Genomic DNA, 26,782 nt, shown 5'->3' on the forward strand with positions numbered 1-26,782 from the left:
GGCTATTCAGCTATGAACAGATGAAGAGCAAAGGGCCGAGAAGTAAAAGCCTTCACACGGTCAAGAGAATAACAGTCAGAAAGGCTTGTGCAGGGCGAAGGTGGCAGGTGTGACCGCTCAGAGAGAGATGCACAGTATTTAACAGTAAAAGGAACCATGTCAGAGGTTGAACCCGAGAGTGAGTCATGTGGGTGTGAGGCGTGAATAAATGCAGAGCTGTTCTTGTCATTTACTGAGGATGTCTTCTCTCACTGAGGGGATGCAGCTGTTAGAAACCTCTTCAGGTCTACACGAACTACACTGATGGAAAATAAGTACCGTATTTTCAGGACTTCGAACTACACTGATGGAAAATAAGTACCAGATTTTCAGGACTTTAAGTTGCTTTTTTTTCATCCTTTTGTGACTTATACTCAGATGCGACTTAGATATCAGAAGATATTATTTCACACAGATGCGACTTAGATATCAGAAGATATCATTTCACAGTTTGTTGTTTTCACACGGAGATTCACTAGAGGGCACTCTTGCTGGTTGTTGTGATCTATACTTTGGAGAGACGTATGTATGTTTTTCTTCTTCATTTTTAATTTTTTGGCTGGTGCGACTTATATTTAGAAAAATACAGTAATGGGATTCCTTACAGCTGCTAGAGGGCACTGGTGCGACTTATACTCCAAAGCAACTTACATTTAGAAAAATACAGTAATGGGATTCATTGGTACTGGTGCGACTTATAGTCTGGAAAATACGGTGCGTTCATAACTTTGCCATAGCATTTTATACAGCATAGCAAGATATACCATAGTATAGTGTAATATAGCGTGGTATCGCAAATCTTACGTTTGTGAAGAAAACGTGGTTTGACTTGACTTGATTATAGTATAGAATAGTGCAGTATTAGATTGCATTGTATGGTAGAGTATTATCTAGTATTGTATAATACAGGGCAGCATAGCACAGTACAGTAGAGTACTGTACAGTGCAGTACAGTATTGCTGCATAGCTCCATGATAATGGCCAGAGGGTCCAGAGCTACCTGTTAATTATAAGGCTGTACACCTCCTGTTGACGACTCTCTGTCCCTATAGATTTATACATACATCCAAATAACACTACTACATGTCATTAACTTTTCACTCCCTCTCTCTCTCTCTCTCTCTCTCCCTTTCTGTCCTCATTTTTCCCAGGTTTCTTTGCCTCCAGAGCTACAGGCTCCAGATCTGCCATCATACTCAACACTAATCATGATCATTATTAACGGTAATACAGCTGTTCCCTGTCTGTCTCCCTGCTCTTACTTCAGGCAGATTACTGTCGTTCCCTGTCTCCTATCCAGATTCTGGGAAGTTCTGTTCTCTCCTGGTTTTTTTTTTTTTTTTTTTTTGTACATATTCACGGACAATATTTTGTATTTTTTCAAAAGTTCCACAGCAAAGCCTTACACTCCAGTACCTTGAGTTTATGCACATTAATAATCTTGCCAGTGGATAGAAACAGCACATTGCTACCTAGAAGGACAAGCCAGATGCCAGACAGTATAAATCAGCAGTGTCAAATATACAGCCCGCGGGCCAAAATCAGCCCCTCGGGGGGTTCAATTCGGCCCACTTCATGAACATTGAAAGCAAAAAAAATCTCCATGTTGATGATGTTTTTCGAAATGATATTTCATTTGATTTTATACACTGCACTCAATCTAAAAATTCAATAATTCAACACAGAGACAACCAAATACCAAAGGTGAGAGACAACAGGAAGTGCCAGGTGACTGTAGCCTGTGACACTGTGTGCGTGCTGAAGGTGAAAAAAAAAAAAATCAATCCCATCCTACCTCCAGCGATGGCGGTTTTCTTGCGCACAGTCACGGTGACAGCAGTGGTGGCGATCACAATCCTTCCCGCTGTGAGAGCGACAAAGGTACATTAGCAAAAACACAGAGAAACATCACACGACTTCACACGTGCACGACACACAAACACAAATGTATCTACTGTGTCTTCAAGGCGTGCACAGAACCATGAAAAAGGACACACACACACACACACACACATGAGAAATGGCTCCGGTTGAATGTATTGTGTTACACATCGAAGCGACAGCTGACGTGTTTGTGCAGCAGCGCCAAAATGTGTTGGAAATATGTGCATAACAGATTTACTTGGATGGGAGAAAGCAATATTTAATGAAGTCATGCTTGGTCTGTCGGCGAGTCTATTCACAGCCCCCACGCCAGCAGATGCCAACTGTCGCCGAGCTGCAGATTCCAGCCAGATTATCAGTTTAGGCCTTACGTAAGTGAGATTACAAGAGGTAATCATCTAATACAGTTATAACAGAGGGATTCTCTGTGTGAAATATGGCTTCTATTAGTGGTTATTTATTACCCTGAGAGTGGAACAGTCGTGGTACTTTGTATTGTATCGAATGAATTATTTGGGATGATTTATTGGCTTCTGCACAGTGGTTGTTGTGGGATCAATATTGTAATGTAAATTAATTCCATGCTCATGCATTAAAAAGAAAGAGATGGATGAGAAAACGCCAAAAAATTAAATATTAAAAAAAAAAATCGGAATTGAATGGCGAACACAGCGGCTGCACGGCTCATGCGTTCCCTAATGTCCTGACAAGGATGAACAAGAAGAGGAGTCATGCCAAGTATTAGTAGCAGTTGTCCTATACCCTCCTCCTTTTTCTCCTCCTCCTCCTCTTCCTCATTCATCACCTCTGCCTCCTCCCGTTCTCTCTTACCCTCCTCTGTTTGCTGCTTCACATCCTTTGCTCTCGGGATGGAGCTATAGTGAACCTCATAACCCCTGTGCACATCTGAACACAACACACTCTGCTTTTTCATTAGGCTAATCATTAGAAAACAGTGATTCCCAACCACTGTGCCGTGAGAGAGCTTTAGGTGTGCAGTGGATAATTAAAAAAATATGGTGGCAGCAGATGGTTATGAAAACCAGAATAGATAATCAGATAATCAGAGCTGTTGAAGAAGATCTTTGTGAGTGTCTTTCTTCAATTCCTGCCACCATATCAGCGTTGTCTTCAACTAAACAGGCCAAGATTTGAGGTCATTTAACTAAGAAGATAATTATATTTCAGTACATATACTTTTTGTTTATATATTCTTATACTAGTCATTTAAACTAGCTGGGTTATGATATATACGTTTGTGCCGTGGCTCAAAAAAGGTTGGGAAACACTGCAGTAGAAAACAGTGACTTGATGTTTACAACAGTGCACTGATGAAGCATTACAAAAACCACATATCATATTTAATGGCCTTTTCAGAGTGAGCAGAAACTTTAAAAAACTTTAAACTAGCTTCAAACTCATCTGCAGTATATCCAATTTCAACTTTTCTTCACCGCTTCATATTAAGAAATAACCACATTATCAGCTTCATATTGCGTTATAACAAGATTATTTCCAACTTCCAGTCTTGTCTTGGTGCCACAGGCGTCCTCTAAGTATATGTTAGTTACTAAATTAACTAAAAAAAGTATTTTCACTCCAGAAGAGATCGATAAGAAAATTAGCTGGTGATCAAATTTACTGACTTTTCCTTCTTACGTCCTCATTTTTCAAGAAGAACAAAAACAAAGTTAGGGGTTAGTAGGCTGTGATGATAAATACGACGACAACATCTGCAGAAAATGTGAGTCAGGAGTTAATGATCTTTCAGTATGACACAAAGACAATGATATTGTAACTGTGGGAAAGTTGTGGGTTTTTAATTTCTTTTCTTACTTTCCTCTTTGTTTGTTTGTTTGAATGTCTCGTTTACCTTTAGTATCTGGTCTGGGCATGTAGTACAGAAACTGTCCAGGTGGGTTCTCCGCTGCTCTGCGGTACCACAGTGGGAAGTGATCCAGTGTGAACATATTCTCATTGTCTTTGGGGGTGAGGAAAGACCTTGGATGAGAAGAAGCAGATAACGTTAGAAAACATCATTACTGCTCATGTCTGTGGGTTGCTTCTACTGGCCCCTCATGGCCAAAAATATATTTGATCTCAATTAGACTTTCTATGTTAAAGAACAGCATTATTAATAAGGTTTAACATATTTTTTTTATCAAAAAATATTAGGAAAATAAATTATATTTTTTGTTTTTGCTCATTATTTGTCAATCAGTGACGTTACAGCTCCTTAACTGACCACAAGAGGGTGACCTTACACATTGCATGTAATTTTACTCTTTTTCCTCTGTTGTGGCAGTTATAAATCAGCAGCTATGTCACATTTATGTTGCAGATGAAGATGCCAAACGTGCAGGCAGATCCTATTCCCCATACCTGCCGACCCGTTTCTCAACACCAGCGTACCGCTGGAATCTCGTCAGGCCTGAACGGGTTCCCAGGAACGCCGTCTCGATCCCCTCATCCATACTGAGAAGCAGAAGGAAATGGAAGGAGGAGATGGAGGAGGGGAGAGAGAGATGGGGGAGATAAAATTAATTGAAAAATAAAAATAACTCCACACCAGACCACTCTGGGAGTTCAGCATGCAATCATATTCACCCCGAAGCGTTGAGCATGAGTGCAGTCCAGTAGGCCTCCATCGGAGCTGTGACCACAGCATCAAAGAGCGTCTGCTGTAACAAATGCATGTCACCTGTGGAGAGGAAACAGCAGGAGGAGAAAAAACATCACACTGTGCTCTGCACTAATGAGATGCAGAGGTGATTGAGTATGAATGGGCTGATTCATTAGGGCGATTATCTGCTGCTTGTATATGAATTTGCACTTTTGGTGTGAAAATAAATTTTAATTAAAACTCCATTACGATGCACGGCCACATTTGGACACTCACACTTTTCATTTTAATTGGCTCTAAAAATAAAACACAAGAAAAACAAACAAATGGCTGCGGCGCTGTGAGCTCTGAACAGTTGCCTGTTTTGTTACGTGGGTGAGTGAGTGAGTGAGTGAGTGAGTGAGTGAGTGAGTGAGTGAGTGAGTGAGTGAGGGTGTGAGGGTGTGAGGGTGTGAGAGCAGTTTTTCTCTTCCTGTATAAACACACAAACTGTTCTTGTTAATAAAAAAACCAAAGGTTCCAGTGCAAAGATATGATGTGCTGAGACTGAAGTGTCCACTCACACTCCAGGTCTGGTTCTTTGCCAGAGAAGTATCGAATGACAGCTTGCAGTTGGCTCAGCTTGCGGTGCGCGGGGTCAATGTCTGTCTCACAGTATGTCCTGTCACACAAACAAACACAGGGATGGAGCGTGTGGGTAAACAAATACTGCATTTTGATTTGGTTGGAGTAGCAAGCTGGTACAGAGAGGGAAACACTCACCAGTCATTAGCAATAGTCAGATCAGGAGCCATCAAGTCATGGAGACCTTAAAGAAAGTTGAAAAAAAAAAAACCCCAAAACATGTCACCAGAGACAGAGAGACATAAAACCATGGCGATGGATAAACATGAACATATTTACCTTCTTCAACAGAGACATTTCCTTTAAATATGTACTCTCCATGTCCTTGTGTTAACACTATACCAAGACTAAAAAAAAAAAAATAGAATAAAAAAGATTAGTTTGGCTTATATATATATATATACACCAGTGATTCTCAACTGGCAGCCCGTGGGCCAAAACTGGCCCGCCGAACTGTCCAATTCAACCCAGGGCTGGACACATCAAATTATAATAGACAAAAATGTGATGTTTATTAAATTTTATGTCCGCCCCACCAAGGTGGCTGTCCAGAAACATTTTGGCCCTATGGTAGGCGCCCCCTGCTGTATATTCTGAGAACTCATAGGTGACATTATTTAGCAATAACCACTCAGGAGACCAAACATGTTTTTGATCTCCTGAGTGGCTCAAAGTGAACCTATAAAATGTATTATTTTTAATATTATTAATTATATCAAATTACATGTGAGACATTTACTGTATGACTGTAAACTGGTTTCACACCTGAATGGTGTCTCATTGATGTCAGTGTGGAAGTAATCGTTCCTCAGGAAGAGTACCCTCGTCTGTGAGGGACAAAAAAAAAAAAATCATAAATGCAGTTGATAAAGACAAGATATCTTTAGTAAAGTACCACTGAATGGTAGTACTCGACGAGGTACTCACTCCTTTATCTACCGTCGCCTTCACATCTAGAGCTAAAGTTCCAGTGTCTCCTTTGACCATTGCTGTTCTCAGCTGAAACACAGAGACATCACACACTCATCAGCTCATTTGTCATAAGTTATAAAAACATTTATGCTGCAAATCCAAACAAACGTCTATGCTGGCGTTTCTCTCTCTCACTTTCTCCTCCGTGTCTTCCCACTCCACCTCAGACAGATCCACACTGTTGTAGTTGGGTTTGGGCTTGAGCTTCTTCCCTTCTTTGTACTGTGAAACAAATAAAAAAAATCAACACACAGATAAAGAACTGTCCAAAGAAAATACAGTCACTAATGCAGCAGTTTATTGCTCATTTGTATGTACCAGGGGTCTTAAGTCAGGGTGGGACAGGATGTAGCCGTTGTTTGTGATGAGGTAGGCGTAACCATGGACACCAAGCTGAAACAAAGACGAGGAAAATTAGGCTCAGCACCAAAACCTAAAAGTTAAAAAATGATATCATTTTAATTCATTTATTATTTAACGGCAAGTCTGTTTCTGGCAGCGGTGGCTTGGTGGTTAAGGAAGTGGACCTGGGTCCGGAAGGTTTCAGGTTCGAGTCCACCAGCTGCCAAGTTACCACTGAGGTGCTCTGAGCAACTGTTTACTTTGGTCAAAGCAGAGGTCACTTTGGTTGTGGTTGGATCACAGTAATGATCAGTACCTTGTATCTCGGAGCTAATCTCATCAGTTCTCTCACAGCCACGTCGGTTCCAACCACACCCAAGAGAATTCCGTGAGACAGCTACAGGTCAGAAAACAGGGTTTAAAGAATGACTGGGATCAGATTCACACTCACATTCACACCTTCAGGAAATTAAGACTCTCCAGTTATTGGCAGCGTGAACTGGAGAACCTGCTTCAGGAGGGAGGTACGCTGATTCAGCTCTTGTAGTTAAAAATAAATAACAACAGTAGGTCTTACAGTCTCTTTCTTCTTGCTGAACACTGGCATGGCCACTGAGGTCATCAGGAGCAGGCTCTGAGCCTGAGTGTTGAACAACTGGACACACACACACACACACAGAACGAGAAAATCAATCACTTTCTTCAAACGAAGACAGAAGACAATAAACATCAACGGAGTGACTTTAATTGCAGAAAAAAAAAGATTCTATCAACATTCTATCCACAAATCTTTAAGACAGATGTTGAGACAACCTATTGCTCTGACAATCAACTGGAAGAATTCTGGGAGCAATTAAAATAGATAAAAAAGATCAAAACAAACAAACTGTGAATTAAATATTTCATCATTTTCAAATCACATTTAAAGCTTAAAAATAGGATGAAAGGAAAATAAGATCTTCTCAGTGATGAGTATTTCTGTTTCTAAAATCTAAGATCTAAAAGTGTGTTCTGTTCAAGAGCTTTTCTTGACAGAAGGAAATGAAAGGATGGCAGAGCCAGAGAGTTAAGAGGCAATTTGTAGAGTACTTCAACGACAGAACACACAGGAAACAAGTTGTTCCCTGTTGCTCCTCTCCTTCTCCAAAACAAGCAGCCACAAATAACTATTATAATAACTGCTGTTATAACTGAAGTAATAACTGCTGTAATACCTGTTGTAATAACTGCTGTAATAACTACTGATTACTTGTGTTTTTTGCACTTTCTAAGAGCAATTTGTTAGAATTGCATTTCTAATCAAAGGCAGCTGTGTCAGGACAAGGTTTCTAACTAAGAATTGGAAGGCTACTTCAGGTCACTGGGGGGGTGAGCTGCTAGGCTAACGGTGCTTTTTAACACTACAGACATCGACTGGGTGAATCAGAGTTCTAATTTAATTCTAATTAAATTGCTGGCAGAGTCAGAGGTACAAAGACATCAGCTTGATTACCTTCTCTAAGTTTGGCAACTGGTGGGGATGAAGGAAAGTCAAAATGTACACAGTGACGGTGAAATCATCGGTCAAACATGGCGTGGATGAAGAAATGGAGATTAGAATAATCAATACAGACATTTCCCCTGGGCGGTGAAGTTGTACAACAACAGTAGATCAGGGCAGTACTTTTTAGAACTTTTTTTCTTAGTAACCTTTTAATGGTTTTAAGAACTAAACTAATTAAAGTCAGTGTGTAGTGATGGTCCATCTACTGCAGGACAGTCCTGTTTGACAAAAAAAAAAAAGGGAAAGACATTGAAACAATAACTTTACAGAGACACTGACCACACTGTCCATGTAGGCCTCTGTCCATATGATGTCATGATCATGGTTGATGACCATTGGCCTGCTGAGAACATGTAGGTACTCCATCACGTTTTCTTGAACGTCCGCCAGTGTGGAAACATGCGTGTAGTAGCCTGGGGAGAACACAAGTAGTACTATGTGTACCTGACTGTATGTAATTTACCACATGGTAAAATACATGAATAAATACAGTAATAATTGTCTTATTAATGTTACTGAAGTGCTGCCACATAAAAATATATTTTTTCTTAATATTATGTCAATGTTTTTATAAGTAGTTATTGTAAACACTTCCATAAATTGCTGTAGGAGTACTTCCATTTCTAGATTACTATTTCAATAATAAGAATTTCTCTGATTGTTACAGTTTGCTGTTTGCAGCTGCCAGTTACTGCAACAGAAGGGCGAGCACCTGTTTTGAGTTACGCACACTCTCACACACAAACACACAAATATGATATTTTCGGGGCAGCATTGTGTCTACGGTGTAGCCGTGTTTATAATCAGGTATTTAGTCCGAGGTTTCTGATGTAATCACGGTGGGATTAAGCGATTATTTTTCAGGGCTTGGGCTGCTGCAGGATCCCACATTACTCACAAGAGGGCAGCACCTGACACCCAGCCTGATGCAGCGTCAGTTGTTAAACACGGAGTACGGAGAGGTTTTGAATAATAGTCATATTAAAATACACAATTTGGCTGAGAAACAAATGAATTGATTCTCAGTTTCTTTTTTAAATAACAACAGCGTCAGTTGTTAAACACGGAGTACGTAGAGCTTTTGAATAATAGTCTATATTAAAATACACAATTTGGATGAGAAACAAATTAATTGATACAATTTTTTTAAAATAATATTTTTACCCTTGTTGTTGCAGGCGATCCATTTGACATTTTCAGCAAAGGTCATCTCTCGTCCAATCAGATACGTGAACACACGGACCTGCAGAGAATCAAACACAACATAAACTAAAGGACAGATTCAGACATGGATTTCTACTTAAATTGGAAAAAATAAATGATCTTAGTAACACCGTTGCTTTGCTAGCAAACAACAATAAAACACCATCTACTGTATATTTGGACCAAACTTCATCTATGCTGATGATGTCATAGTTGGTGTCATACCCTCCGATCTGGCCAGTTAAACTTTTCAAAAACATCCTGGTAGTCCTCCATGGCTCCGTCCGTAATCAGCATGATGGCCTGGTTACACAAGCTGCCCTGACCCAGGGCGGCAGCCTGGAGGCACATACAGAAGAGAACCATTTAAGACCATTAAAAAAAGGTCGAAGTTCATTACAGCGTCTGAGGCTGGTGTGGCACCTCGTTGAGGATCTTGAAAGATTCTTTCATGGCTTTTTTCACTTTGCCTTCTCCTTTGACGTGGAGTTCTTCAACCAGTAGCTTAAAATGCTGAAAAAACAAGACACAGATGTCAGGAGGTCACTGAAGGTCACTGGAGGTCACTGGAGGTCACTGGAGGTCACTGGAGGTCACTGGTTTATATAATAGTCACCAGAAGATTTAGAGTGAAAGGAATTGATTTTATTATCCACCTGTATGACTCCTACACTTTGCCTCACCACCAGAGGGCAATTCATAATAATTATTATTACTCTCTTAAAAATGAGAGGAAAATAAAAGGGCTTTGCGGCGACAATAAAAGGTAACAAGCATAAAACGACTTGATTAATACCGGAGAAATAAAACAAGAAATGAACACTTTGTAGCTGTTAAAAATAATGAATGTTTTCATCCCTTCGTCTACTGGATTTTATGGAAAGCAGCGACAACAAAACATGAAATAAAACATGACCCTCTGAATGTGTGTGTGTGTGTGTGTTTAACACAGGAGTTCAAGCCTAAGTGTGTCAGCCAACATCTGTAAGCCCATTCTGTTACAGTGTGTCTCTTAAGGCTTCCAGCCAATCAAATCCCTTCGCTGAAAAGTCATGTGTCCTACTTAAAAAACTGTCAGCATCCGGCCACCTTACCTGATCTGGGACTGTATGAAGGGAAGAGAAAGTAGGGCAAACATCCAACACATACAGTAACACACACACTGTGCAGATGTTGGCGTATTGAATGATATTTTCGCTGCAGTTTCATCAAAGTGTATAAAACAAACTGTTTACCAACCAGGATACCAGACACAGGTCCAGACTGGTGTTACAACCATAATCTGACGGCATATGCCTTTGGTGGATCAGCGAGATCAGAGCTTAACGATTAATAGGTGAGCGGAGGTTAAGTACATTAATTAGCCCGTGAGCCTACGTTCACAGGCAAGCACTCGTTACCTCTCTGTTGTCCAGGTCGGCTTGAACCAGAGTGCCCTTGAAACAGGGCTCCACGTAACGGACGTAGTCGCTGTACTGTGGAGAGCAACAAAGCAGGGAGAACAGGTCCATCCATCCATCCATCCATCCATCCATCCATCCATCCATCTATCTATCTATCTATCTATCTATCTATCTATTTAATAAAGACTATAGCAGGTCTAGTCACTTATGAAAAAAACTGGGCCACATGTGGCCCACGGCCCACTATTTGAATATACTACGAAGAGGATGAAGACTTACAGCTGTCGCCGCATTATATTATTGTTATATTATTTATACATTTTGTACAACTCGACCAAATGTGGGCTTTGGGGACTATGTGGTATCAAACCCACAACTCTAGCCAAGTTACAAGCACCACATTCGGGATGACATCATACCATAGACCCCAGAAGAGTTCCTTCAGACTGCACAGTGATTTGGTTAAAGGTTTTATACCAGATTCCCTTCCTGATGCAACCCAACCTGGGATGTGGAAACAAGGTGGGGCCTTCATGGTCCTACCACTGCACCACTACACCCCCCTGCTGGGGCATTTACAACATTCTGCAATAACAACAATAACAATTGGAGTGTTTCCTGCTTCCTTTAACATATATATATTTGTGTGTCCATTTGTTTGTATGTGTGTGTTGTTTTAGTGGACGTGTTCAGGCATTAAGGTTAATCCGTCTGTGTCACGCTCTTCAGGGTTTAGAGACACTCTGGTGAGCAGACCACTCGCGTGTGTGTGTGTGTGTGTGTGTGCAGACTCACCGCAATGATGTTGACAAAGTCATTTTCTCCCAGGGTGTCCAGGATGGTGTTGATGGTGTGTTTGGCTATGGTCAGCCTCAGGCCCTTCATGCTGCCACTGACGTCCACCACAATCACCACGTCTTTGGGAGACGTGGCAGCTTGGATGTACCTACAGGAGAGACAGTTTTTAGACTTTTTAGAGGGTCAAACGTCCCCCGGTGTGAAATATTCCCTGTGGTTCTCAGAGGGACTTGAGGAGAGGGGAGATAATCCAGCTCAGGCTTTACTTGACTGGCCTTTTCATTAAGGATATTAAACAGTGACAAAGGTATTTAAGTAAATTATGTCTGGATTAATTCAGTGAAGCTGCTGCCTTTCTGTATCGCAGCACAGTGACGGCTTCTATTCTGTCAAACAAACCACAGACACTTCACAGCTGACAAACCTAAATGTCTATTTTCAAATGCGTCTGTTTTTGCTGCTGGTTCAACACTGCAGCCAGCTGGAGAAATAAACACACTGCTGGCAATGTTTCTCTTAGCTGCTCTAATTACAAGCTCACAGAAAATACAGAAATGGATTGTGCAATAACTACCCCCCTGATATTAGCATGAGTATGTAGTATCTGTAAGAATCACTATCGGTTTTCCCTCTGATAATAAAGACCCGACCCGTTTCACAAAATGATGTGTGCCCTAAAAACAGTTTTGGGGATAAACGGCTGTATAGTAAAGTTAAAGTCACTAGATGGCAGCATTGCAGCTCATGTATTTAATCTATGCAAATAAGCAGGGGACTGTATGCAGAACGCATTGCAGCTCATGTATTTAATCTATGTAAATAAGCAGGGGACTGTATGCAGATAAATATCACCAGGTCTGTATCGGTTGATATCGGAATCAGAAATTAAGTGTTTGGACAATACTGGCATATTGGATATCAGAAATCCCTAACATTGATCTTTATTTTGCCTTTATTCTGCGCCCTCTGAGGGGGCCCGATCCCCAGTTTGGGAAACACAGAAGTAGTTGATGAACACAGACATACCAGTTTCTGTTTCTGCAGTCGAAGGTGACCACACCATTCTCATCTGGAGTCCACTGGATCCCTGCAGTAAGAGAAAAGACACAGGAGCATTTGATGGTGACTGCAGAACTCCTGCTTATCCAACGGGGCGGATGGATGGATGAGTAGAGGAGCAAATGGATGGTGGGGATGGATGGCAGCAAGCTGTCAAACCAGGAGTAATGAATGAGAGAGCAGACGAGTAAAACAAGCTGTGTCACAAATCCTCAGATAATTAGTCCTCACACACACACACACACACACGCAGAGGCTCATTAGCCGCAGCGCTGCTGCTGAGTCTGAAGTCTGAATCATCACGTTTGACCAACATTCTCCTGCACTGGCAGCTGCCGTGTCAGTCTCATGTTTGGCTGCTGCACCACTCCTCCACGGCAGATGAAAAAAAGTGCATGTGAAGTGAGTGATGTGTGGGTGACACACATGCCTGGGTAGAGCCTGAAAAAGCCTGTGGAACTGCCAAAGTACTGCCAGGTGAGCGTTGGATCTTTCTGGAAGTTTTCGACGAACAGGTCGTTCAGAGCCTCAGACATGTAGACGCCATTCACGATGTCTGGATCTGAAAGAAGAGAATAGAACAAGAGAATGAAGTACAGGTGTGGATATCAGGGAATCAGGCGTTGGTTGGTTCCTGCAGGTTTGTGTCACCTTTGTTGTAGACATTAGTCGGGACTTGTATGTTACTCATTTGTGTGTTAACCAGAAGTGAACTGAAGTGTTCGTTCTCCTCCAGAGGAAACTCTCCTCCCAGAGGCACCGGGTTCCCATCCTCATCCATGGTGTTGATGAGCATGGAGTTATAATAATCAAACTAGAGAAGGAGAAAAAAACAGGTGATGATGATGACTGTAGAAATCTCAAACGAGAAAGAATGAATCACCCTCATGATCTCTTCATGGTTTGTTTCAGGTTACCGTATTTTCCAGAATATAAGTTGCACTTATTTCATCCTTTGGCTGGGTTTGCGACTTATACTCAGGTGCGACTTATATATTAAAATATATAATTTCACGTTATTTTCACACAGACACCCGCTAGAGGGAACTCTAGGCTTGTGTACCAGTATCTGCTACTCCTGTACCACTGAACATTTACAGGATCTTTTTTTCCACACTGACAGCCAATAGAGGGCACTAGTGCAAATTATAGTCCAGAAAATACTGTATTTATACTCAATGCAGTTGCCAATGTGCTGAATCACATTTTTCTTTACACTGAACAACAATCGCAAACTGATGCAAATGTCACGCTGCAGTAACATACCTCCAGTGTTTCATTGTACTCGTGGTAATAATCGGCGTCTTCAGCTGCTTCTGCCAACCTCTGAGATAAAACACCAACAGAGTTTACATTAATAAAATCCATCGGACAGAAGCTCCATAAACATCACACAAGCTTTGGGTAATTTTCTTTTTCTTTTTTCTTTTTTTTTTTACCTTCACAGACTCCATTTTTCTCCCCAGCATTCGCTCCATCTCCTCCGCAAACTTCTTCACCAGTTCCTCTCCGTCCACCTCCTCTATCTTTATCATGCCCTCGATGTCCTTGTATTTCTTCAAAGAGACAAAGTTTTACTGTGAGTCCATAATTTACTCTATTGCATTTATGTCACAGAGATTTACATACAATCACTGAAGTATTAGGGTGGACATATTAAAAAATGTATGTAGAAGATCAGGACTGAAATATCTGTAATGTTTAATTTCCTGTAGTGGCGACAGCAGACCAGATGAGGGAGAACAAACAGAGATAGGGTAATAAAGAGTGTTTCTGGAGCCAACAGTAAACAGCCATGATAACAGTCAGACTACAGTCTTTTTCACTGTGACATCACATTCACCCAGGACAATAGGTCAATATTCTACAGATAAGGAGGAAGTCAGACAGGACGATTATGTTAATGAAATATTTACTGTGACTGATGATGTCGCTACAGCTATGACGAGGTGCCATGGCAACCGAAGTTGCTTTAGTTTTTTCTTGACCAAACATTTAGTGGTTAGCTGCATCTACAATCACGTGTTTCTGGAGCCAACAGTAAACAGCCTTAACCCTGATAACAGTCAGACTACAGTCTTTTTCACTGTGACATCACATTCACCCAGGACAATAGGTCAATATTCTACAGATAAGGAGGAAGTCAGACAGGACGATTATGTTAATGAAATATTTACTGTGACTGATGATGTCGCTACAGCTATGACGAGGTGCCATGGCAACCGAAGTTGCTTTAGTTTTTTCTTGACCAAACATTTAGTGGTTAGCTGCATCTACAATCACCAATCTATATATGAAATCATCAAGTCGATCTTCAAAAACTGGGATATAAAATTTACATTAAAAAAGCATTGGAGAAACAGTTGAAACAAAAAATTAATACAGAAAAATAAGTTCCTTCTCAACTGTACATTACCACTGTGACAAACTGTAGAAGTGATGAGATGAAATAAAAAGAATTTTTAACACGGTCTGTGTTGGTGAGAATGTTTGTGACAGATGGTGAACGGGGCTGCGAGGGATTCTACAGAGTGGTCCTGCAGAGTGTGTGTGTGTGTGTGTGTGTGTGTGTGTGTGTGTGTGGGAGAGGGAGAAAATAGAGGAGGAGCACATTCTAATTATTACCAGCCACGCTTGCAAACACGAAATCTTCTTTGAACTGATGAAAGTGATTTATTTATATTTTAAAAAGACAGGATCAGAGAAAGAACACGATCATTTTTAGTGATAACTTCTTCCTGAACCATAACTGAAACAGCAGTATTTGGAAAAAAAAAACGAGTGTGTTTGAGTGTTTGTTGTCGTTGTCGAGGGGAGGGAGAGCAGAGACTAATCCAGTCTGTCTCAGTCTGCTGTGTTCAGGACTTGTTATCTCTAATATAAAACAACACTGTGAATCGTCTCCTACTGTACCTTCTGCAGGAGTTTAGCTCCGGAGTATCTGGCAGAAAGAGCGTTAATCTCTTTACCGAAGGACGTGGCCCACTGCTGCACTCTGGACACAAACATGAAGAAACACATGAAGAACTTCAGTGATGATGGACAAATATAACTGGTTCTAAACTTTCTTTATATTTATGTGTATATATGTACATACATATATATATAATACACATTTGTTTATTTTAATGTCTTACAGACATCAGAGTTGATCATACAAGGTTATTTGTAACCGCTGCTTAAATATATTGTCGTCATCTAGTGCAGTGTTTCCCAACCTTTTTTGAGCCACATATACTATATCATCAGGAAAAAGCCTATGGCACAGCACCAAACAAAATGAAAATATAATAATAATCTTCCAGTTTAAATGACCTCATAATTGACTAAAATCTCCTCCTGTTTAGTTGAAGACAACGCTGATATACTGGCAGGAATTGAAGAAAGTCACTCACAAGGATCTTCTTAAACAGATCTGATTATCTTTTTTTTTTCATAACCTTCTGCTGCCACCTAGCAGAAGAGAATTTAATTGTTCTGCCTTTCATGCTTTGACGAATAAAGAAAAATTATATGCAATAAATAAATAATAGTTTTCAGACCAATTAAGTGAAATTGGATAATTTTCCACGGTTGGGAATCACTGATCTAGTGAGTACTTCAAGTCTGAAGTATCACTTGAAGGAAATACACTGCTTATACCTGCAAATCACACTAAAATAGTACCTTATTGTTTTTTGCAAACCAAACATTATTACATTAGATTGTTGAGTTTTGTGAATGACAATATGCTTATTCGCATTTGATTTATTTTATTTAGTAAACTACAATTTTATTGTACACTGGTATTTTGTAAATAGTAATAAAAAACAAAAATTCATACTGAGCTTCACTTATTACACCTACTGTATATGTATGTTGTATGTATAGTTATAGTTACATATATGACATGTAGTCATGTTTAAATCAGATTATCGTAAAGTCTGATAGGCTGCTCGGTCACAGGAGATACTGGATGTTCAGTGATAGTGAATGAGGTAATTCAATAAGTCCTTCATGTTGACGTAGCTAAGGTGAAGTAAAGGGAGGTGAGAGAGTAGCCAGGATGTGACAGATGGCCTTCAGCGACAGGGAGTCGGTCAGCCTGCTGCATGTGAAGAGCTCGGACTGTCGGAACCCGAAAACTGGACGGTTGATGCTAACTTGTTGATGCGTACGGTCTGTTTTATTACGTCTCACAAGGTCGAAATCATTTTAAAGTTGGAAGAAATAGATTTTGATCAGATTCACTGCAGAATAAATGACATGGTTTCTTTCTTATGGGACCCAGGGTTTGCATTAGAACAGAACAGTGTTTTTGCCGACATTTTAGATCAAGACAGGTCTGTGTGTCTTTCAGTGTCAGTGACTTCCACATGAAAACACTCAGATCAACAGTTGACAGACCACTGGGTAGTGACAGCACCAAATTGATCTGTTGGTGTTTTCAATCAAGGGGGATGTTTGTTGACAAGTCTGACCATGGCAGTTTGTTTGTTTGTTTTTATCTAAAACCCATTTGTCAAAGATAACAGAATTAACATTAAACAAAGGCAAATAAAGAAATAACGAACGTAGCTGCAGACAAGCTGTAAAATGGTTTGGCGGCGAGCGCTCCTCTGCAGGAGCCCATATGGTCCATATGTTGATGTGTGAAGTCATGAGATAAAATGTTGACTCATCCACGTGAGATTTGGTTTCACAGATATATATGAAAATGATCTGCCAAAAAGAGCTCATGTTTTAATTAAGACTTAAATCGATGTTGTTGTTTTTTACCACAAGAGGGCCATACTTACTGTAAGTCAGTGGTTTTCAATTGTTTTCCAAATTTATGAGGCAATATCTTTCCTGATTTGATTTTATTGTAGTTATTCAGTACATTAGTACTCTTTACTGTGACAATATGACCTCCACATTTAAAAAAATTAAAACAACAGCCAACTTTTGGACATTTTCTACATACTATATATGCAAATTGAAACAGACAAAAACTCTGACTAAAATTCTTCAAAATAAGAGTGTGTTCTACATGTGGCTCCTGACCCGGTCTTTACTCACGTTTCTGGTGGGATCTTCATCTGTCCGTCAGTCATCAGGACCAGAGAACTGGAGAGGATAATCCACAACAGCATCATCAACACACTCCCTCTCTGCAGCCGACTTCTGTCCCATTTAATGGTATTCCCGGTGTTCCCTGGACTCCGGCGGTTCATCCCTGCAGCTGCTCACAGTTGCATCAGTCCAGTGGTTTCTGCATGCTGCCTCTGAAAGAAAGGGATGTAATGAGGACGAAGCAAATTGAGTTTTAGGTGCTCAGTCTACAGTGCAAACACAGATGGACGGGAGTTCATGAAACCTGGAACAAGTTAACACAGCTGCAGAAAGGAAGCAGAAGAAAGATGAAGGAACAACAAGTAGTGGAGCTAAATGTACAGTATTTCTTGATGTTCTGGGCATTTATTCAACTCAAGAACCAGGGCACGTGTTTCCCAACACTGTCTTTGATACTCTACCTCAGTGTTTCCCGACCTTTTTTGAGCCACGGTACAACACCAAACAAAAATCTAACAAAAAGTGTGTGTAATAAAATAAAATAATCTTCTAGTTTAAATGGCCTGTTTAGTTGAAGACAACGCTGATATACTGGCAGGAATTGAAGAAAGACACACACAAAGATCTTCTTCAAGAGCTCAGATTTTTTTCTTCTAGTTTTAATAGCCATCTGCTGCCACCTAGCAGAAGGGTATTTAATTGTCTGCCTGTCCTGCAGTGACAAACAAAGACAAAATATTTGCAATAAATAAATAATAGTTTTGGGACCAATTAAGTGACATTTGGTCCCAAAAGTGACTAATGCTCATGGGAGTAAGAAGCGAACAAGTAATGACCGTGAGTAAAAACTTTAGAAATGTCCGTGATCAACAGAATGTGTATTTGTACAGTACTCACTGTGTCATGTGGTCAAAACTTGGAAGTAATTCCTTTGAGGCATGTGAGAAATATAAAATTTTTCTTTGAGCGATTAAAAGTTGTCAGGTGATGAGTTGACGTCAGCTGAGCAGGTGATCGCTGAGTAGAAGGCAGTTGTCTTCAATGTCAAAGTTCACTTCTTCACACCAGGAGTCAAAACAAATTATCTCCATGCTCCTACACCTCCCTTTCTGCAACTCTTAATCCTACTCCGTGTCCTCCCATCATCCATCTCTCTCCTTCCCACCTTCAGCTGACACCTGGATTTATGGAAGACTCCGGGACTGTCCTGGTCAACTTCTGTCCTCGGTGTAGTGTGTAGTCCTTGTTAGTCCATGTGTTTCAACAAAGACAGGACCAAGAAAGAAACATTCTTGAAATACTTCCCGCTGAAATACAGATTTTGTCTCTCATCCAATCCACTGACCTCACGTCCTCCTGCTCCTGATGCCAAAACCACACAGCACCGGATGGAGAGTCAGATGGTTGGAGTGATGTACTGTACGCAGGGATAGTGGGACTTCCTCTCTCTTTCTAGCACATCTCCTCCTGCTCTCTGGCACCAGTTTATACCATAATCCAGGCAGGATTAAACCCCTCCTCACTCTCTTCTTCTTTCTCTCTCTCTCTCTCTCACATATCAACACAGACTCTATCGCTCTCTCCCGCTCCTCTTGCCCTTCTCACTCTTTTACTGCTCTTTGACCTGATGTCTCTCTTGACCCATCTTTCCTTTCCTCCTATCCTCCTCCGTCTCCCTCCCCTGCTCTGCACTTCACAGCTCTGCACTCATTCACATTAAGTCATAGAATCACTGACAGGTAGATAAGGAAGGAGACGACGGGTTGAAGTAAAGAGATTTAAAGCCTCACACACGCGCCTGTGCAGTCAACACTTCCAATAATAACTGTTTAAATTAATTTATATTTAAAATAAAAAACAGCTTGAAAGTAGAAATAAGATTTTAAAGGATAAAAAACATATTTTTATTAAATGTATGTTTAAAATCTTAACTTATTTTAAAAAAGGTTAAAATTAGATTTAAGTTATATTTCCAATTCAATTATAAAAAGTTATTGATTATCTCTCATTATTTTTCTTAAACAACTTTAGCTATTTCTGGGGAAGCCATATGTACATTTTGGCTATTTTAAATATTGAGTAATTTGTAATATTTTTTAACATAAAGCTATTTCTATATGGTTATGGTTGGGATAAGCTTATGTTAGTTACATTTTTGCCAATATTATTTACAATTTATACTTATTTCTGCTATTACAAACAGGATGATTTACAGTGTTAATTCTGTTTATAAATGCTTTAGTGTGAGTGGGTTGTTGTATGGGTGCACAATATGTAACCAAAATGCTATTTTAATGAGTTTATGACAGTCACAACATGAAGCTAAGACACAAATGGTCTGTCTGCTGCAGGGACCATTAAATCACATTTAACTACATATCACACACAGCACCACTAAAGGGAGAGAGAGGGAGTAAAACATCTGTTCATGCTGTTATAGAAATGTAAATGGAGTAAAACAATCTGGAGCACAAAGCCTCCGCGCTGCTGCGGATGAAGAAAGACTTCAGATTAATAACAGACGAAGAGTAGCAGAAACTCAGAGAAACACACTGCTGCCTGATGTACTGTGTACCATATCTACATCCATCCACACAACGACCACCAGCAGTGTGTAACAGCTGTATCTCCCCCAGCTCCTCCTCCCCCACTGACCCAGATCAGTGCTGATGGAGATGAACCCTCAGCCTCAGACCAGTCAAGTCACGTGGACTGGAAAACGCAGAGCAGCTCTTCACTGTAAATGTGAAATAATCTCCAAAAGTTTATTTACTATAACCAGCCAAATGGATACACTTCTCTTGACATGGTCACAATTATGGACAATTATGTGCAAAAAATATTTTATTTAAGTACTTTTAAAAAAATAAAAGCCGTAGTTTAGTTTGTACCATTGTGTTATAGTTGAAACAAATAAAATAATAAATTACTGCTAGGGATATGTTGATAATCTGTTAACAGTTTATGACATTTCATCTGTCCTTTCATTCTCAACATCTAATAGTGTTCACAGATTTTAATTTTGCTTCTGGATTTCCCCTGTAACACAATTCATTCTCAAATGAATTTACCTTGAGGCAAGTCTTACAAATCGTTTTATATGACCATTAATTATTTTTCTTTAAAACAAAGCATATTCGATATATTTTGGTTGATTAGAAATAAAATATATTGCTCTTGAATTTTGTTTTTAGCATAAAGCATACGAATCAAGTCTCGATGTCGCCATGGAGCGTCGTTAATCCCTCCGGAACACAAGGTAGCGCTAATGCGCCAGTTAAAAAAAAAAGACCCAAATAAAAACCGCGAACATTGTGGAAAAATTTCAATTTTCTTCGGCAAGAAGTCACCGGTGCAAACTCTGGAAAAGTAAGTTCTTCAAACGTGTAAATGCCCCTGTTCGAGGGAGTTAGGCGACAGTCCACTGATTTTAAATGTAACAGTTACAACTTTCCGTGAATATCTAGCTATGTTTGTGTGTTTGCATTACATCATGGGGAGCGTTTGCTGTCACCTGCTAGTGCTAATTGATGGCGACATTAAGCGTCAGTTCAGTATTTGTTCCTCTGCCGGAGCCCACAGCTTCCGGGCCCGCTACCAAGGCTCACGGTTTTAGTTTTCATCTTGCCATTGTGTCCAGAAAGTGTAATTAAAATGTATACATCTTGCCATTGTGTCCAGAAAGTGTAATTAAAATAAATACATCTTGCACCTTTGCTTAGTGGATTTGTTGTAATTTGTAATTGTTTTGATTTGCGTGGTTTGTGACTGATACTAAATATGTTCTGTCACAGGTTCACTGTCTATTTGCATGTGTTACATATTTAAAAGGTTCTATAAAAGTAAATAATCTCACGTTTCTTTAAATCTTTACTTACCTTGAGATACTTTACCTTTAAAAAAGTGCGAGGTATTGATTAAATATTGATTAATTGTTAATTATATAGTGGCGCTTTGGCCCAGAGGCAGTGTCTCTGTCATTGGTGTGGAACCTCAGTTCAGATCACGGTTAGGGCAGTTGGTACCTTCCAGTGGACTCACCACCCGCAGGAAGGTTTAAGGGGGTTGGTACAGAGCAATGTGATTTGGGTGGCGACTGCTGCCCCCGCGACCCGGTAATGGATAAGCGGATGAAAATGGATGGATGGAGGGATGTTAATTATATTTTTTTATTATATTTGATTGTATTTGAAAATAATTATCTGTTGTACTCTGCTAAGTATTTCCATTCTAAAAAAGCTAGTTAGTCCTTGTGTTTAAAGACCTATGAATTTATTTCGACAGCAGTTTTCCATCGTCTTTTGAATTTCGATGGTGCATTTAGTTTTCATCTCCCTCTTTGACTGTCTTGCTCTGGTTTATTTGTAATGTTGACATTCTACCTGTATCCTCTGTGCTTCTTCAGTTCAACACTGAATTTAAGAGAATCACCACTTCAATCCAAGTTCCTGTCTCAGCTGGACCTTCACTCAGATTATCTGACAAGGCTCTCCTACAGGAGAGGAGGAGGTGGTCAAAAGAATGACCACACATATCCCTAAAGTGAGCGATGCAGGGCTCCTACAGTTCAAGAAATGTTAAAAAAACCCATCTTTTTTTGGAATTAATTTAGATTTTTACCCTTCTACTATTAATGCATTAGTTGTATCAATGTTATGTTTCTGTATTTCCTCATCTTCTATCACCATGGAGTGCACAGCTAGGCTCACACAATGATAGGAAACTTTAGAAAAGAACTGCACCCTTGGACAGTTTATACCAATCAATGTTGTTAAATGAAGATGCTGTGTCTTTTCAGTGTGATGATGTACTGTAGATGCTGGACGAGTGTGCATCATTAAAGGGGTCTGCGTGTACATGGGCAAAGACCCAGATTACCTTCTACAGGTATATGTGGTAGGTATGCTCGACTTCCACTCTTCTCATTTTCTAATTTATGATTATTTGTGATATAAATTGAGTAAAACAATATGTATTATAATTTTCATTATATATTTTTTTTTACTGTTTCTTAAGTGGGGCCCTTGAGCAAGACATGCTTTTGTTATTCAAATATACTGTATATGTTGTATAAAAGAAGTGATGAGGTAGAAAAGCATGCGGTGTTCTTACCTGTAGATCTTTGAAGCAAAATAGTCTTGATGACATTAAAGAATTTTCTCAAAATTTAGAACAGTGCCAGGTCCGAACTCCAATCTGACAAAACCAAAAATGATGAGAACATTCTGAGGGTGGTGCTCTAATATTTCTGACAACTCCCAGACACAGAGAGCACAGTTATACTGTTGCAACAATAGTGGTCCAGACTGTCGACCCAACGACCCTGTACAAACGGACCGCCTACCAGGGTGTCTTACTCACACATACACACACAAAGCTATTGATTGTCCAAGCCAGAGCTAATAGTCAGCCTTTACTTTTAGCTCCATCAGCTAAACCAATGATCTGGAACCTTCAGGTTTTGTGAGTGTGTGGATGTTCAGCATGTTACATTACAGATCATCAATGACATTAGCCCAAAATTAGTCAAAATAATCCTAATGTAGGTTGCTGTTTACATAAAAATAAACTAACATTAAATTTGTTAAATTTTTTTATATACTATATATTTGGTCCATACAGACAATAAGGGGTTTTGATAATACATACTGGTAACAATGAACTTTTACTCAAGTGCCTAAATACTCTGTCATTGTTGCAAAGATTAGGTGCGTGCATGGAGCACGCAGTATGACAACAGCAGAAAAAGCCAAGCCATTTATTTCCTGGTCCGTTTTTAGGGTGAGCTCCTTGGTGCACTACCTGCCACTCTACTGATAAAATGTTTAATCTGATTAATCACAGGGTAGCAGTGTCTTAATCATGATTAATCATAATTAATTCTGACTGCAGAGAATCATGATTAATCATTAATCAAAAAAAATAATCTTCTAAAATGACAAATAGTATAATATTAAAGAGCAATATAATAACTATACTGCAGGAATGTTGATTATATTCCATAAAGCGTGCACATGGTTTCATGAAATACTAATTGTAAAAAATACTCTGCAGAATTTGAATGTCAATATGTAAGTTTTTTTATTTATTGTAAAATTAATATCGTTAACTGTTTTCATGTAGGAGAAGGTGTTAGAATGAAGCCTCTCTAGGGTAAACCATGTTTGAGCAGCGATCAGAGGCACATTTGCAATTGGAAAAACATAGATATACAAACAAAGAAATCATTCTGCTTCCAGGGTAGTTAAGGTCTTTAAATATGGCCTGCAGTGAAAAAAACCCCAAACCAATTAGCATTGGTTTTATGTTCACATAAACCCATGACCTGACATTAGAGTTTAATTGCACTGTCAATGTGATTTGTTTCATTAGTGGATTAAAAGCAGATAATTCAAAAAAGCACAAGAGACAACAGAGGCAATTTGACCACATTTAATATCCAATCAAAAATATATTCCTGTTTCTGTAAAAAGCAAACTGTCTTTGATAAAGAAATCAAAACAGTCGACACCAACACTTTAGACTGACATCTCATGGTTTACTACAAATTTGTAACTGTCAGTGAAGATGTAGTTTAACATGCTGCTGCTTTGCACCGTGGTGACAATGTACAATATTTATTCTTCAGTAGGAAAATAGGGAAAATGTTCTGTTTGTACCATTTGGTAGCTTCTGCACGTCAATACGAGGTTCAGAAGTAACCACCTGACCAGGCGAAGATTTCTTGAAACCTAAGACGACTGAGAACCTTCACAGACATAAACACCTACAGTTTCACAGAACTTTTTTTTGCATTTTTGTATTGCTTTAAAACCCCCCTAAAAAATATATTTGCTGTTGGTATTGTAGCACCACACAAGTTAGGTGTCGTAAAGGTTAAAGGTTAATAATCCTGTAAATTCCTGAATTATACATAATTGGCTAAGTATCCTATATAAACTGTCTGATTGCACAAGATAATCTGCAACGCAACTGTAAAAACACAGTTACACCTTTAAACTGGGTCTCTGTGAGGTAGTGCAGACTGATGCGCTCCTGTGATTCCTTTTTCTTTTACTAGGATTTTTTTTTGACATTTTAGACTGATGTGGAAATATATACAAAGTCAAAGCAGAGAAGAAATTGGTGTAAAAGTAAAGAAGAAGGCTGTTCCGGTCTTCCCCTCACACACACTAAGACTTTTGTGCTAACTAGCCATGCTAATTTCAATTAACTTTTGCAGACTAGTGCCGACATGGCCCAGCAGGAAATGATGGGTAAAATTAAAAAAAAAAAAAAAATCTTAGTGTGTCCTCAGCGTTAACCGTGGCTGTCATAAAGGTGTGTTTCCATTCTTCATACTCTGCTTTAGAAAACAGTGACACCAAATTCTTGACTACTCAAATACTAACATTAACTTTAAAGTCCGACAAATATTAGTGATTTGAACCGTTTACAACCCCAATGTATGATACTATTTCAACAAGGTCAACACACATCACATCTTTTACAGACTTCCTCCGGTAGAAAAGTTAATGTAACAAAAATAACCAATGGACATGTTTAACAAGCTCAAGTTTAAACATGTTCTTGTGCCTTATATGCTGTTTTATCTTCAAGTAGTTTGCTGGTTTGGGTTTGATGCTGGTGATACAGAAAATACTTAGAACTTAGAAACTCTAAAATAAAATCTAGAAAAATTAAAACAAAAAAAGACATCTGCTCCACTTGGTCAAGTCTCATTAAGGAGACGTCAGTTTGTCCAAGACAGAAATAAGACAGAGAGTGAAGTACAGCAAAGGCTTCATTTACCTCTGAATAAAACTTTCATTATAGTGGAGGAGTGACAAATCTAAGTGGTTATTCATTTTTTTAATAAAACAAATTCTTACTTGATTCCCATTTTTTTCAGAAGTTGTACTTTTTTTTTGTAAATGAAATCCAAAGAGATTCAAAGTTTGTCAGATTGTCTTTCTCAGAACACTAAATTTAAATCCAAAGAGATTCAAAGTTTGTCAGGATTGTCTTTCTCAGAAATTTAGAATTAGTAATTTTTTTTCGCTCAGAATTACAACTTTTAGAGCCAAATTATGACTAAATGTTGTGCCTGTTTAGATATGTTTATTTTAAAAGAGATCAACGTAAGAATTCAGACTTTTCTTCAGTTTTTTTAAATGACATTTAAGTTCCAATCTTTATCTACGTTATTGATTCTGACTCAAAGGTCAAAATTCTGATTTAAATCCTGGCTGCCTGAAACAAATTGAAACTTAGAAAATAAAAACATATGTAACTCATTATTTACAATATATAGGAACGTTTTTATTTTCCAAACCGACCGGCCTTAACGTGTTACTGATGAGAAACTGTGGATGTATGTGTGTTTAAGGAAGGGGGTTGTGTGGTTGTGTGTGTGTGTGTGTGTGTGTGTGAGAGAGAGAGAGAGAGAGAGAAAATAATCCTCACTTTTCTGAATGCGGTGTATATACTGAGGGTGTAAACTCATTGGTATTTGGCACCGGAGCTGGGAGTAAAGCAGCTGATGTAGGCTTTGTGGATGGTGTCCAGGAACGAGCTGTCAGTCTGAAATACACAAACACAAGCACAAGCACAAGCAAAGGTCAGTGTGTTGTACAATGTGTCTGTGTGTGCCAACAAACCATTTGTCACAGTGTTGTGTAACACTCATCTTCACCTGGATCAGATGCAGCAGCGTGGCCTGGAGTTGGGATCTGGACAGAATTTGGGCTTCCTCATGTTGAGGGGCAGTGGGCAGGAGTGGGGGGGCCGGGCAGTTCTCCTGGGCAACCACTGACAGACCACTGCTGGGCTTCGCTTGAGAGAACACACTGGGAGAAAGGAGCAGGGAGGGGGCAACAGTTGCCGGTATTCGCTGGGGAGAGATGACCTAAAAGACATGGAGAGGTGTTAGCACTCATTCACAGTAACACTCAAGAGTATGTTATTATTATATTTAACTTATACTTTCTATTATACCCCTTTCTCCGTTAGGATTTATGTGTGTAGTTGAGGTATGACAGACAATGTCATGTGCCACTACCATAAAGTATGTTATTCTGCTGATTATTTTTATAAACTCTGCTTTCCATTCTTTTTTCTACAGTTCATGTGTTAAAGAACAGAACGTACCTGAAACTGCAGGCCAGCCTTTTGATTTGCATTGGCTGGAATCTGATTTTGAGCTGGAGGTACAACTGAGCCAGGACTCTGGCTCTGAGCGGGAGCCAAGAATCGAGGGGGCAATCCCGGACAGAGTCG

The 26,782-nt window shown here is 39.5% G+C and overlaps 2 protein-coding genes and 1 long non-coding RNA gene across 4 annotated transcripts in view; 1 reads left to right on the plus strand and 2 right to left on the minus strand.

Moving 5' to 3' along the window:
• cacna2d4a (calcium channel, voltage-dependent, alpha 2/delta subunit 4a) overlaps positions 1 to 25,492 on the minus strand; it is a 70,241-nt gene extending 44,749 nt beyond the window's left edge. The window contains exons 1-27 of the mRNA XM_025057261.1: positions 22,637 to 25,492; positions 17,531 to 17,736; positions 15,404 to 15,485; positions 13,930 to 14,046; positions 13,757 to 13,816; positions 13,142 to 13,304; positions 12,921 to 13,052; positions 12,458 to 12,518; positions 11,429 to 11,579; positions 10,631 to 10,705; positions 9,654 to 9,743; positions 9,456 to 9,569; positions 9,192 to 9,270; positions 8,307 to 8,440; positions 7,062 to 7,139; positions 6,801 to 6,881; positions 6,461 to 6,535; positions 6,278 to 6,364; positions 6,098 to 6,169; positions 5,936 to 5,997; positions 5,450 to 5,517; positions 5,309 to 5,354; positions 5,110 to 5,207; positions 4,531 to 4,624; positions 4,306 to 4,398; positions 3,797 to 3,924; positions 1,835 to 1,903 (exon numbers count right to left, since the gene is read on the minus strand). Of these exons, the coding sequence (XP_024913029.1) occupies positions 1,835 to 1,903; positions 3,797 to 3,924; positions 4,306 to 4,398; positions 4,531 to 4,624; positions 5,110 to 5,207; positions 5,309 to 5,354; positions 5,450 to 5,517; positions 5,936 to 5,997; positions 6,098 to 6,169; positions 6,278 to 6,364; positions 6,461 to 6,535; positions 6,801 to 6,881; positions 7,062 to 7,139; positions 8,307 to 8,440; positions 9,192 to 9,270; positions 9,456 to 9,569; positions 9,654 to 9,743; positions 10,631 to 10,705; positions 11,429 to 11,579; positions 12,458 to 12,518; positions 12,921 to 13,052; positions 13,142 to 13,304; positions 13,757 to 13,816; positions 13,930 to 14,046; positions 15,404 to 15,485; positions 17,531 to 17,685 (2,464 nt within the window). The 5' untranslated portion in view covers positions 17,686 to 17,736; positions 22,637 to 25,492. The remainder of the gene's footprint in view (positions 1 to 1,834; positions 1,904 to 3,796; positions 3,925 to 4,305; positions 4,399 to 4,530; positions 4,625 to 5,109; positions 5,208 to 5,308; positions 5,355 to 5,449; positions 5,518 to 5,935; positions 5,998 to 6,097; positions 6,170 to 6,277; positions 6,365 to 6,460; positions 6,536 to 6,800; positions 6,882 to 7,061; positions 7,140 to 8,306; positions 8,441 to 9,191; positions 9,271 to 9,455; positions 9,570 to 9,653; positions 9,744 to 10,630; positions 10,706 to 11,428; positions 11,580 to 12,457; positions 12,519 to 12,920; positions 13,053 to 13,141; positions 13,305 to 13,756; positions 13,817 to 13,929; positions 14,047 to 15,403; positions 15,486 to 17,530; positions 17,737 to 22,636) is intronic.
• Positions 19,655 to 26,706, plus strand: LOC112487278 (uncharacterized). Of its 2 annotated transcripts, XR_003050224.1 has the most exons (4): positions 19,655 to 20,893; positions 21,930 to 22,066; positions 22,323 to 22,420; positions 26,628 to 26,706. It is a non-coding gene; the product is annotated as an uncharacterized LOC112487278 (long non-coding RNA). The 2 variants fall into 2 exon arrangements; XR_003050225.1 differs by lacking the exon at positions 26,628 to 26,706 and having other exon boundaries at positions 22,323 to 23,960.
• Positions 25,564 to 26,782, minus strand: part of dcp1b (decapping mRNA 1B) — a 10,274-nt gene continuing 9,055 nt past the window's right edge. Inside the window, 3 exon segments of the mRNA XM_025057249.1 lie at positions 25,564 to 26,086; positions 26,199 to 26,411; positions 26,654 to 26,782. The exon segment at positions 26,654 to 26,782 is cut by the window's right edge and continues 25 nt beyond it. Coding sequence (XP_024913017.1) covers positions 26,006 to 26,086; positions 26,199 to 26,411; positions 26,654 to 26,782 — 423 coding nt within the window. The 3' untranslated portion in view covers positions 25,564 to 26,005.

This window comes from Cynoglossus semilaevis, chromosome 8, assembly GCF_000523025.1.
Source record: "Cynoglossus semilaevis isolate Cse_v1.0 chromosome 8, Cse_v1.0, whole genome shotgun sequence".
NCBI lineage: Eukaryota > Metazoa > Chordata > Actinopteri > Pleuronectiformes > Cynoglossidae > Cynoglossus > Cynoglossus semilaevis.